This window comes from Chinchilla lanigera, unplaced genomic scaffold, assembly GCF_000276665.1.
Source record: "Chinchilla lanigera isolate Chin_1 unplaced genomic scaffold, ChiLan1.0 scaffold00068, whole genome shotgun sequence".
Classification (NCBI taxonomy): Eukaryota; Metazoa; Chordata; class Mammalia; order Rodentia; family Chinchillidae; genus Chinchilla; species Chinchilla lanigera.
In genome coordinates, this window is record NW_004955469.1 from 5,927,281 (window position 1) to 5,940,620 (window position 13,340).

Here is a 13,340-nt window from a genome sequence, read left to right on the forward strand (position 1 = left end):
GCTGAGAAGGGGAGGCTCTCTTGGTCTGCCTCTCTCTGCCAAGTGCCATCATGTTGCTGGAGCAGAATCCATAGAAATATTGCAGAAAGGCCGAGAGTCTGGGTCTCTTCCTGAATGTCACAGATGATGGTGAAGGGAGGAGGCAGGTGAGGCTTAGCTCTGCCTTCCTCCCATTGGCCAGAGCTGTTTTTCTGGTTGGTTTGTGTGACTTTCTGGATAGACAGCCTGCTTTTGAACACTGGGCTGGGGGCAGGAAACTGGACTGCCAGTGAGGAGTCCCAGAGCCGTGGGCATCCTGGACTGTGGAAAGGCAGAGTTAGCTAGGGCTGGCTCAGAGCTAGTGCCACAGGCCATCCATGGTCCTAGAGCCCTCCAGAACCTGAGGCCTGGAGCCCTTGGAAGGAGGAAAGGCCTTGGTCAAGTCACCCACTTCACAGATCACTGGGAGTCTGGGGTCCTCAGCAAAGGCCACCTTTGCATCCAGCATTTTCCTAGAAGGAGCAGAGGAAGAAATGTTCATTAGTTTAATAAAACAAAATTTCTGAACTGTAAGTTGCTTGCAGCTTCAGACGTTGCAAGCACAGAGTAGAATATGAGTCTTATTTATCTCACCTACACAAACAGCAAAACAAAGACAGTTTTCCTTCTCATCGCAGAACTGCTTTTTTGTACGTAAGTAAGCATTTGTATTCATGAAGACACAGGCAAACAGCGGGCCTGGCGCAGTCCCCCTGTGTCTCTCCCCACAGTTCTGCATGTGCACGCCCCAGGCTCCACCACTGAGCTACATCACGCTTGTGCACCGAGTTTTCGCTGCACGGGAACAGCACTTGAGGGTAGGGTGAGCCTCAGCGCCCCATGTGCCCACTGCCCTGGCCAGTGTATGACATAGAACTCAAGCCCAACCTTGTTTGCCCAAGGAACAGGCTGAGGCCCAAGGGAGCAAGTTAACTGGAGTTTCAGAACCAAGGACCTGGGCTACATGCTTCACAAAAGTCTGTGATTTTTCAAGTGGAGAAACTTCCCTAATTTTAGGGCAAACATTGAAACTCCTAAAGGTTTAGAACACAGAACCTGGTGAGCCAGCCTCAAGGAGGAGACAGACTTCACCCACCTTTCCTGGCAGAGGATGACCCTTCCAGGGAAACTTTCCAGAAGGCTTCCCTCTCCTGCCAAGATGCCATGCTGAGCCAGCAAGGCAGAAATACATGGTAGGAGTGGGAGGAAAACCTGGGCTGCCTTGGGCCTGTGAGGCCTTGAAAAGCCAGGCAGCAGAGTGGAGGCTGCAGCGCCCCCTTCTGGCAGGAGGACTTTTCATGTTGTCAGCAAAGGGGGCTCCAATAAGGACACTGAGTCTCACTTTCCAGTTTGCCCCCAAACAGGGCGTAGATTGGGACACAGCCCAGAATCCTTCCTCCTGAGATGCTTCTGTTTTTCTGGAGATGTAATTTCTGTGTCTCTGAACCCAACCGGCCCCCAGACCTGGAAAGACAGAGGGGGCTACAGAGGGGTAAACGGCTTCTCTTTTCAGGCCAAGCACATGGTAAAAGCTATCTTGGGCCAGGGATATTGCTCAGTGGCACAAGCGCCTGCCTGGCAAGCACAAGGTCCTGAGTTCATTCCCTGGTACAAAAAAAAAAAAAAAAAGAAAGCTATCTATTTGAGAATCCTGGAGAAGCCTCACTGTTGTTCCCCAAAACTACTAGTGAGCCCAGTTAAATTTCCAGGCACCCCTTGTTCCCATCCGCCCCACAGACAGAAATGGGGTGGGAGTTCTGCTAAAGACCCTTGCAGATGGGATTGTTCTTTTCTCAAGAGCGTTCTCTTTCCCTTGGTCTCACGCTCTGCTCCCAAAAGCAGAGCATCTGAAACGTGGCCCAGAGATAAAGTGCAGCCCAGTGCAGTCAGCTGCACACTGCCTCAGGTTCTGCTCCTCCCGCAGGCCTGGCGCAGGCGCTGGTGTCACCTGCACGGGGCGGCAAAGCCCCAGAAGTGCTGCCCAGCCTGCTCAGCCACACATCCTCCTCCCGGCCTGGCCCAGGACCCAAGAGAAGGACTCTGGTTGGGATGGCCAGAGTTCTGCTTCCACCAGCTGTGTCACTGGGCCAGATGCTCTTAGCAGTCACCATGAGGATGGTGGCCCTCACTTGAGGCGTCTCTGCCATCTGTGCCTGTCCCTGGTGGGCAGCCATTTCTGCCCATTATCCCACCTTGCCTGGGTCAGCTCCTGGGAGCTGTAGCCACTCTTCCTGAAGACACTCCCCTCCCCTGAGGCCCATGCCCCTCACATCCTGGGTACCCCATCCCACCTTTCCAGTACATGTTCAGGAGGTTTTGTTTTGCTGCCTTACTATAAGTATGGTATAGTAGAAAATTTAGTAACTACTGAAAAGTGGAGGAGAACAGAAGTTACCCAAAATATGCTCACACAAGGATAATAACCCTGCTAACATCCTGGTAATTTCCTTCCTGCACATATTGTTTGCCATTGAGATGTTTACATAGGGAGGACCCCTGTGTCATTTTGTGGCTTTCCTCGTTAATCTTACAGCAGGAGTGTTTTGCCGTCCCATGAGGAACTTCTACTAAAGTGATTCTTAGTGCCTGTGTAGTATTTCATTGTGAGGCTGTAACTCAGGGAGGCCAGCAAGGTCCTGATGTTTGCTTTCACTCTAGGCTCCTGTTCCTATTAATCTGCAGATCTAAATGAAAGAGCGAGCTCTGGGAGCAGGACTCTGGGAGCAGCCCCCTTCTTGTCTGAGCAACCCAGGGTCCAATCCACTCAGGGTCGCCCCCGCCCAGGGACAGGTCTGAGCTCTTCACCCCACAGTCCTCAGCTCCCCCATCCTCTGTGAGAGATTCCAGCCTCAGCACCTGGTATGGGAGCAGGAAGAGGAGCAAGAAGGGGAGCAAGTAGCAACCCTCTCGTGACATCTCAGGGTAGCTAGCACCTTGCAAAGTAAGCATTTTGCCATCTCTTTAGGAATTTTAGTAAACAGCCGATGTCCACGGGCCAGGCTGGGTATGCAGCTGGTGCTCAGCACTTGCCCTGAATATATTGGCAGCACTTGTGTTTCAATGGTTTATTGATGCTCTGAGGGCTGGGGCTTCACGTGTCATACAGAGTACACAGCACTCGTGGTTGAGCTGGCTCAGGTGGAGTGGGGACTTCCGAGGTGCCAGGGAGAGGGGCACTGGCTCAGGTTCCTGTGGGCAGGAGCTCAGCAGTGTCACAGCTGCTGCTGTCTGCCTAGGTACCCTGCAATTCCCCAAGTGGCCTAGTTTCTGCCTCTGGTCCTGGCTCCAGTGGACGAAGCTTGGGCCTCAGGGGTGCTGTTGGGGAGACCAGGTCCCAGGGCGGGGGCCAAGGCCAGGCTGTGGTCACCATCCCCATCTGCTTCTCACAGGCTCCTGGCATCTCCAAATCGGACAATCAGTCCCAGGGACTGGCGACCAGCATCCGGTGGGGGCAGACGCCCATCAATCAGTCCACGCCCTGGGACACTGACGAGCCACCCTCTAAACAGATGAGGGAGAGCGACAATCCAGGTGGGTACTTCTTCCTTGAGCAGAGACACCTCACTGTTGAGCGCCAGACCTCTACAGCAGAAGCCTAGGCCTCAGGCTTGGGGTGGGGGTGAGACAGGGGCCCTGGTGTCATTCCCTGTGTAGTTGCTGTGTCTCTACTCCTTCCTCTGCTCTGCTACAAAGTATTGAAGGGTGAGGGTATGAGAGCGACATTATAGGACTGACTGAATCAGCTCCAGGCTATTTTAAATAATCATTCCCAAACAGCAGTACTGTACTAATTCATAACAACTTCTGCAAGCCACACCTCCTGGGGAAATCTGCCTGACCCATGGTTACATGGAAATGGGGATGCTGTACCCCAGAGCCTGGGCGATCCCCATCTCTAACAGCGTCTCAGTCCTCAGACCAGTCCCAGTGCCCCCTCCTTTCACCCACCAATGCCGTAGAGCACCCCACCTCCAGGCTATGAAGAATATACTTGGTCCTCCACGCCATAGCCCCCAAATACCTGGACACACCTTCCACCCCGCTCCAAGCCTCCTGCAGGATGAACACCTCCAGCCCCTCAGTCCTGTCCCAGAGCCTCTACTGTCCAGGTTCTTTGCCTTCTGGGCCCTTGCTCCACTCCCTGCCCCCCTTTGAAGTGCAAGGCCAGAATGCAACCCCTTGGGTGGTCTGATCAACACCTCCCTCCTCCAGGGCCTCTGCTCCGACCACTGCAGCTTAGACTGCAGATCACACACTGTCTCCAGAGAACTCCAAGATCATCCTGGAGAGGGCCCTGTCCACCTCCTCCCCATCAGGCTTCCCCTGGATCTCAGAGACTCCTGCTTCCACTGCTGCCCGTTCCCAGCCCTCCTCACACTGTGTCCCCTGCAGCCCCAGTCATGGCGGTGTTCGTGTCGTCCCTCAAATGGTGGTCAGGACCTGCTGCGCGTGACTAGAGGCCTCCCTTCAGGTCTCCAGTCCCCTTTGGGCATCCCCTTTGTCATAAATGGACCACTCCGGTGGCACTGCATGTCTGTGGTCCCCCACAGAAGTTTGGAGCCTCGCCAGCTGGACCCTGAATTTCTGAGGCATTTTTCCAGGCTCATTGGCTAGTGCTGGGAAGAACTGAGCTTCAGAGAACAGGCCGTGGCCTTGAGACACCTCAGCTGCCTTACAGTGTCAGCTTGGGGACAGTCCCCCTAGCAGCCCATTCCAGAACCCCGCCAGCGTGACTTCACCAGCGTTCATTGGTTTTGTTTTCCCCAACCTCTCTCATTACCAAACCATAACTACTCCTTGCACGTTTGTGACGCACCTCATCGGTGCTTGCAGCAGGCCCAGGATATGGGCGTGATCATGCCCGCCGCAGACAAGGACACTTGTGTCTCTAGAAAGGGGCAGAACCGGGACCCCGCGGTGACTCCGCAGCTCCACTTTGGACCACTGCGCTGATAGCGCCCCCTTGTGGGTTGAGAGTCACCCTGCCATCCCGGCAGCTGCTTTGCCATTTTCTGAGAGGGCGCTTCGGGCCTCCAAGGGCCCCAATTCCTGCCTCATTCTCCCCATCCTCAGTCTGCACTGCCACCCCAGAGCAATCACAAAAACCAAGGTAGCATCTGGGCAACGGAAACCTAGACCTGCACTCATTCAGCCCAAGGTGACCCAGACAGGCCTCCCGTCCCTGTCTTCCGGTGTCACTTGCACACCCCCACCCCCACCCCCGGTCACATCCACATCAGCTCTGTTTGGGTCCCCAGACTCTGCTGTCTGGGCACAGGGGCCTTTCCCCTTGCCTCACTTCTCAAGAGGTGTGTCTGGACTCCTGGCAGCCAAAGAGACGCTCTCTTGCTTCCCCTGGGGCTGGCCATGCAAAGGGAGCTCTCGGGGGGCGGTCATCGCGGCCTCACCAGCAAGCCTCTGCCTACCTTCCCACACGCCCCATCTCCCGGCCTGCCCCCACCCAGAACCACTTTGCCCTGCTGCAGGCTGGCGCACTCCCCGAGGGTCGGCAACCCCACCTCCACCTGGAGGCTCTCTCACCCGGGGGTGGGTGTTGCTGGTTGCATGAACAGATGAGAAGGCGGCTCAGAGAGCATCAGCACCTTTCCGGCGCGCAGCACAGATCAGAACTCAGGTCTCCTTGGAGATCTCTCTTTTCTCTCTGCTCTGTTGTTTCCCATCTCTTCCCGGTAGATTTGCTTCCTTTAAGCCCCACAGCTCTGTGTTCATACTCCCCTTGAAGCATTAGGTCTTCTTAGATAGATTCTTAAACTGTGAGTCCCTGGACAGAGGTGTCTCATCCACTGCAGTGACTGCAGCACCCAGCCCAGGGCCTGGGGGAGTTGCTGTTTGTTGAATGAATGTGTAACCGGCAAATAATATTTCTTCCATCTCCCTTGCAGGCACGGGGCCATGGGTGACCACAGTGGCCGCGGGGAGCCAGCCCGCCCTGATCGCACACTCCTATGGAGTGGCCCAGCCTCCCACCTTCAGCCCAGCTGTCAACGTCCAGGCCCCAGTCATTGGGGTGACCCCCTCACTGCCTCCCCACGTGGGGCCCCAGATCCCGCTGATGCCGGGCCACTACTCGCTCCCGCAGCCGCCCTCCCAGCCGCTGAGCAGCGTGGTGGTGAACATGCCTGCCCAGGCCCTGTATGCCAGCCCTCAGCCCCTGGCCGTGTCCGCGCTGCCCGGGGTGGGGCAGGTGGCCCGCCCAGGACCCACCGCCGTGGGCAACGGCCACATGGCGGCGCCCCTGCTGCCTCCACCGCCGCCAGCCCAGCCAGCAGCCACTCTCCCCAACAGCGCCCCTGCCACCAATGGGCCCCCGACAACCGACTCGGCCCACGGGCTGCAGATGCTGCGCACCATTGGCGTGGGGAAGTATGAGTTCACCGACCCGGGGCACCCCAAAGGTAAGTCCTGCGTCTGCACGCCTCCCTGTGAGCCTGCGACTGTGCCTCCCTGCCTGGCCACCCCGCGGAGCGAGGGCGGGTGGGAGGGTGCTCTGTGGTGGCTCCTTCCCTGGCCTCCTCTGACCTGGAGGCTGCGTCGGGGCCTCCCCCGCCCAGGAGAGACCAGCCTCAGACAGGCAAGGCCAGGCAGGGGCAGGTGTGCAGACAGGGGAGGGGCATCCACGTGGGCAAGGAGAGGAAGAGAGGAGGAAGGAAGGGAGAGCCTGCAAAGCCCAGAGCCCAGCCACGCTCAGCGCGGGCCTCCAGCCAGGCCAAAGTGCAGATTAAACAGGACTCCTCCCCTCCTCTAAGGGCTCCCTGGAACAGTGCTTAGGGGGCCTTCTCCATTTTCCATCCCTGAGGACAATGAGAACACCAACCATCCGTGTCCCTCCAGGAAAACGCCCCTCTGCAGAGTGGGCTGGGAGCAGCACCGGAGGACTAGGCAGCCCCAGGCCAACCCCAGATCATCTGAGCACTTGGACTTTTGTTTTGAGGACCCAGGGTGGCTCTGTGAGACCAGGGATAGAGCAGCTCCACCCCGGCCTTCCGTGAACCCTCTTCCCCGAGGCCCAAGGAACTTCCTCCCAGGTTGCTCCAAGCTGGATCTTCAGGAACAGACACTCTGGAAGGGATATGGTTCTCAGCCAAGCCCAGCACCAGGGTCAGGGCAAAGGGCACCAGAAGTAGGCCTCACTCTTGATACCTGACCAGGATGGGAAGACCAGGGGCCAGTGCAAGGCTTCCAGGTTACCCAGCCCTTAGCACCCAGGACAAACAGCTCAGGGCACAGGGTAGGTTGCCAGACCTCTGCAGATGCAAGCAGCACTGGGGCAGAGGGAGCCAGGAGTGTCCATTTGGGCAGCCGCCCTGCTGGAGCACCCATGCCTCCTTCAAAGGTCCATCAGATGGTGCCAGGCAGTGTACAGGTCTGGACTCAGCTTCTCCACCCAGCACTGCACTTGCTGGACAGCACATCCCGGGGGCCCTGCCTGGTGGCGGAGCAATGAGTCCAGCTAGCCACTCTTCCCACCTGCTCCCTGAACCGAAGCCTGCATCTTTACCGTCCAAGCCACTTGCAAGTCCTGTCAAGCATCCCCTCAACAAAGCCACATCTAGATCTCTGCTGGGTTTCACTCCAATCTGATTGAGCCCAACTGTCTTTGTTTTGGAAATTAACATTAGTGTTAGGTGACAAAATTGTAGAAAATTACATCTAAATCCTGGTAAACTCTTGCATTAAGAACTTTTTTTTTAAATAGACAAAATTGATTTTTCTGTTTGCTTTGGATTATTTTGGTTAAGCTTCTTTCCCTTTAAAAAGGACACCCCCCCCCCCGCTTTCCCCCAGGCTGGGGGTGTAGCTCAGCGGCATAGCAATTGCCTGGCAAGTTTGAGGCCCTAAGTTCGCTTCCCGGTACCAAAAAAAAAAAAAAAAGGACCCCTCCCCCTAAAAAAAAGTATTCCAGATTCATGAGCCACTGCCTCTGTCACCCTGGGCCATGGGCATCCCAGCTGTCTCCAAGGCTGTGCCAAACCACCAGGCACTGAGTGACTTCCCTCTTCCCATGGTGCTCCCACCTAGATCTGGCAACAGGTCTTGCAGTCTTGCCAAGTTCCAGGTGTGCATTTAGGAACAGGAGTTGTTCTGTGCAAAAGCAAACTGGTGCCCATGGCACCGCAGGCTCTGATTTGAGGCTTGGCTCACCGGAGCATCTGGGCAAAGACCTCCACTCATCCTCAGCCCTGAGCCCTTGGGATGGAGAAGACACAGGTGGCAGGGATAAGCCAGTCAGAGCTTCTCCAGAGATAACCGTGACGGGCTGGAAGGTGTAGCCCATCCTCAGTGACCTCAAGCCTTAGACAGGAGAGGAAAAGGAAAAGGGTCCTGACATGAACTTGCTCTGCCTGGCCGCACAGGCTGGACCACGTCCAGGTGAGGACCAGGAAGGAACAGGACTGAGAAAGCCCCCATAGCCCTGCCACCAGGGGGAGCCTGTGAGCGAGGTCCACCACTCAGCCAGTGACAGCAGGTGACTGGTCATCACACTCATCTCCATGGGTTGCCAACAAACTGGTTACTACCCCGGAAATTACACTTAACTCACTCGTCTATTTCCGGCCCTCATCCATGGATGGGTTGGTCCCCTTCCACTTGTGGGAAGGACAAGGAAGCATGCGAAATGCTGGCTGGGTGGGTTTTTTTCTTTCCTTCATAATTTCTCCTTTCATTTCTAATCTTAAAAGCCTTTATTGCTGGAGCTATAATTTGTCTGTCAGATCTAATGTCAAACAACTGCATATTTTTTAAAATAAGAAACCCAAATTTTGAAACCAAATCTTTGAAACTTGCCATGCGAGAGTCATAATCCTGACAGGACCACGTGGGTTTGGATTTGGGTCACTTTTAATTTTGCCCCTAGGGATTTTACATCTCTGAAACCCAATTGATTTCACACTCCTAAATGACAGACAGCTGGCTCCAGGCAGGAACAGGGGGCACTGCGTGATGGCATCAACACAAGTCAGAACTCCACTTTAAAAAAAAAGAAAGAATTTTCCTTTTCTCCTGTTCTCTGTTTGAAACCTTGCCCAGCATTATAATAAGATCCACTGCAGAACGCCTCACGATCTAGCTCATTACAGCCCCGCGATTTTGCCTACTATTGTTTGACGTGACAACCTGCCCTCTCACGGGGTTGAGTAATTATGGAGAGATCCCCCTTCATGAAGAACAGGTTGTGCCAGCTAGAGGGATGGGCCACTGGTATTTTTAGACTTCATTAGTGCTCTGATTTAAAATTTCACATTTTGTTTCTTGTAATTATCTTCCAATCGACTGAACAAAAATTTCAGTTGGAGCTCTATTAGTCTGCCTTCCCAAAAAGGGCATTGGGACTTTAATTTAAAACTTAACCAATTGAAAAATAAAGGTGGTGTGCAAAATGCTTTTTGATTTGCAATAGGTCAAGCGATTGTCTCTCATCTGTGACTGGAGAAGCTGCCTTGTGTGCAGTTCACATTAATGAATGTTATTTAAATGCATTGAGGACATATAGATTTTCTTAAGAAACTTACAAGATAAATCTTTCTCTAAGAACAATTTGGGGGTGGGAACAAGCTGTGGGGTTTTTTTAGATTATGTATTGAAAGCTAATTAAAAATAGATTTCGTGTGTGCAAAGCGATAAGGGAAGAAAACAGAATTAGCTCCATTTGAATCCCTTATGAAATACCTGAGATGTTTGTCTTATGGATTCAGACTTGGCTAATCCTTGGAAAGAAGTGTGGTGAGCCTCAGAACTTCATGAGATAGAGGTTTGATGTCACTGCCCCCTCCCTGAGCCAGCTGCTCCTACTCCCTGGGAACTCGGAGCGGAAGTGCAGGTCTATGGAAGTGGTGATTTCGCCCCTGGTATAACTCCAGCAAGGACTGTTGGTGGGGTGCAGTGGCTAAGTAAGTGGCCCCAGACCATGGCCTGCAGAAAGGCTGTGGTGTGTCCTGCATGTCTGGAGAAAGAGGAGCTGGGCTACACCTGCTCTGGCTTGCTTCTGGGCCCAAAAGTCAAGTGCAAGTTGATCTGAGCAGAGGTCTCTGCTGATTTAGATTTTATAGGCTTGGGTAAGGGGCCATGAGGATCCATCCACAGGGACTGGCCTCTCTGCCTTGGGGTCAGGAAGGGCCAGGTAGAGGGGGGAATTCAGCTCCTTCCTCTGGTTCTATTCCTGTCCCTGGACCTCTGCCACAGGGAACTCTGTGCATCCTCCATGGCCATGTCCTGCTTGGATGGTAGCTACCCCTTACCCTACAAGTGGGAAAGACAGGATCTTGTAAAGATGTTTTGAGGCTCAGGAAATAGCTGTGTGACTGGGGCACATCTCCTGACCTCCCTTTCCTCATCTTTAAATAAGGGTGACAATCCCACCCTGCTAGGACCTAGGGCAGGACTGAATCAGATTGTACACGTGACCATGCAGAGCACGGTGCCTGCTTATTGCCCAAACTCTTGCTGCCGCTGACCCAGGGTCTGGAGAGCTCACAGGGGGTAAAACTAGCGAAGGGGTGGAAAGCCAGGCCCCTCCTTGATGCAACAATCACAGGGCAGCCTCGGTCAAGCCACTCTGCAGGAGGTAGAACGTGTCATGTTTCAGGCAGGCAGGTTTGAGACTGTTCTCCCCAGGTATGGAGCCCGGTGCAGATCTCACTCCTCCTTGCTCTGTACCCTACATGTCCAGGGCACACTGTTCTTTGCAACCTCAATATCCTGGAAGAAGCTGAAATGCATGATAAAGCTGTTTACCTACACACGGTGAGGCCAAAGGTATGAAATGCTCTCTAAACTGCAACCACCCTCCCACAGACCTACGCTTCTTGTGTGTGGGCCCTGCAGAGGTCATGAGTCCATCTAGGAGTCACATTCAAGGCCTTACCCAGCCCCCTGATGGGCTCACAGAGCGTCCACTCTAGCCCAGGCTCCATGCTGCAGCCAGGGCAGTCTTCAAAATTCAGGCCTGGTCCTGCTGTTCCGGGTCAGATGGCTCCATCTTCCCCGACTCCTCTGGTCCCCAGCACTTGCCCCTGACGTGCTGCTTCAGCACTGGCTGCTGCCTGCCTTCAGCTCCCTCTTCGCTATCTGAAGCACAGCTGCCGGGTAGCCACACCAGCTGCGGTTCTCTCCACTCCACCGGTGTTCTGTCCCTTGAAGAGTGGCCTTTATGGGACAATTTGCCTGTTCCCATTGCCTTTCAAACTAGACTATGAGCCGTTGGGGTGGACAGGCAAGGACTCCATCCAGTCCCCACTCAGCCCCAATAGCAAGACTGGTGCCCAGCACTAAAAAATGCACAAGGAGAGTGTAATGGATGTAGGTAAAGTGCCAGACTGAGAATCAGCGAGACCCTGTGACTCTCCCCTGTGCATGGACACAGTAGTCAGTATCTGAGGGCCACAGGCATCTGGGTATCTAGGTGTGCAAAGTGCCCACATGAGACTTCATCCTGTAGCCCCCACATTTCTAGATACAGAAGCCCATCCATTAGAAAACCTCCTCCTACTCAGACACCTTCAGCACCCACAATACGCACCCCAACCATATAGGGTCTGCAATTCTGCCTCCATTTCCTCATCTATTAAATGGGATTCACGACAGAGCCAGTTCTTTCAGTCATTGTGCGGACTGAATTATTTTATCCTAAAGCCCTTAGAACGTTGGGTAATAATCACCACAAACAGTGCTTGCTGTTATTATGCCAGTTCCAAGGCCATCTTTCAGTGACTGTGACCTCTTAGGGGCCCAAGTTAATGGAACAAATCAAAGAGCAGTTTTCCTTCCAGAGTCTGGGGAGAACATCAGTATGATGTCCGAAACCCCTAGTTCCCAGGGATCCACTTGGAGCAGATGAAAACTGCCCTCTCCCACTGTAACATTTTACAGTCCTTGCTCATCACCATAACAACCAGAAGGAGCTAGCCTGTTTCTGGCACCTTCTCCCTAATTCCAGGGGAGTTCATCTTGGGAGAGCTCCTCCTATCTACCCCGGGGTACTGTCAGCACCCTGTGATCTTCAGCTTGATACCAAGGTGCCACTGACACAGAGGCAGGTGCTCCTCTAGGCCACATCATAGATGGGACTACAGTTCTCTGGCTCCTACAGAACAACCAATCCAGGAAGGGTGAGATGTTTAGGAGCACATGGCTGGTAGCACAAAAGGTAGTCAGATGCCCAGATTCTTCATGAGGTTACTCGGGTAGAATTCAAATTCCACCACCTACTAACCCAATGAACGTGTGCTGGAAACTGCTGTCTCTAAGCCTTAGTTTTCACCTCTGTAATGTGGAAATGACAGTGCGCTCCTTACAGACCTGCTTTGGGAATTAGGAATGTATGTAAAGTCCTAGCACATAGCAAGCTTCTAATGATGTTACCCATCCTTACCGCTGCCTCTACTATAAACCCTAAATAACCCCAGGACAGAGATGTGGTCAGTGGCAGGGCCTGTGCTGCACTAGGGTCTGGAATCCACAGCACCATCACCCTGACCTTCTCCTTCGGACCCCTATGCCCAGGCCACACACCCGCTCCCAGGAGGCAGGTGTGTGTGAGCCCATGGGATCTGCAGTTCTGTCTACACCCACTCGCCATTTCCTTCTTGCCTGGCCAGTATCTGCCCCAGCCCTGCCTAGGATGCCCCTCCTCCCCTTCCCAGAGCTCTTTCCTCAGGGGCTTTGTTCTTCATTAATTGGAGAGTTGTCCAGGGCTTAACGGTTTGGTTAACAGATCATTTGACCATGAGTGAGCCAGGCACACATTAAGATGCAGTAAAGGCAGCCAGACCACCCAGAGACAGTCACCCTGGAACAGGAGGTACCTTGGCCAACCCCACCTGCTCAAGAGGGTGCAAGCAGAGGAAGACCCCTAGACCCTCTCCTTGTACTGCTGGGGGAGAAGACAGGCCTTCAGCCCCAAATTTCTGCTGAACCTCCTGCAGGTCAGAAATCTTGCTCTGGCCCAAGCCCCAGTGCTGGTGGGAAGTGGCAGCTTCAGGAAAGGGTGCCCACCCATGGGAGGAAGCCAGCTGCCCTGCCACCACACTGTCTTCCCTCAGGAGTGGCAGGCCCAGCAGACAGCAGGGTGATAAGCTAAGTTGTTGTCACCTGAAGCACCCACTGTGTGTAGAACCCACTCTTTGCTTCTCCCACTGGCCAGACAAAAGATACAGGCAACATGGCAGCCTTGGGCCCTACACAGTCCCAGCTTCTACGGGTGGGAGGCGCCATGGCGATGCCCAGCGCTCCAGACACTGTGCTGGACCCTGGGAGAGAGTGGGGGCAGCACTAGAGGAGGATGTGCTCACACAGGTAGATGA

At 54.1% G+C, this 13,340-nt stretch overlaps 1 protein-coding gene across 3 annotated transcripts in view; it reads left to right on the forward strand.

Moving 5' to 3' along the window:
- Positions 1 to 13,340, forward strand: part of Klhl29 (kelch-like family member 29) — a 205,665-nt gene that overhangs the window by 139,335 nt on the left and 52,990 nt on the right. For all 3 annotated transcript variants that reach the window (XM_013522637.1, XM_005400361.2, XM_005400364.2), the window contains 2 exons: positions 3,408 to 3,549; positions 5,922 to 6,434. In XM_013522637.1, the coding sequence (XP_013378091.1) occupies positions 3,408 to 3,549; positions 5,922 to 6,434 (655 nt within the window). The remainder of the gene's footprint in view (positions 1 to 3,407; positions 3,550 to 5,921; positions 6,435 to 13,340) is intronic.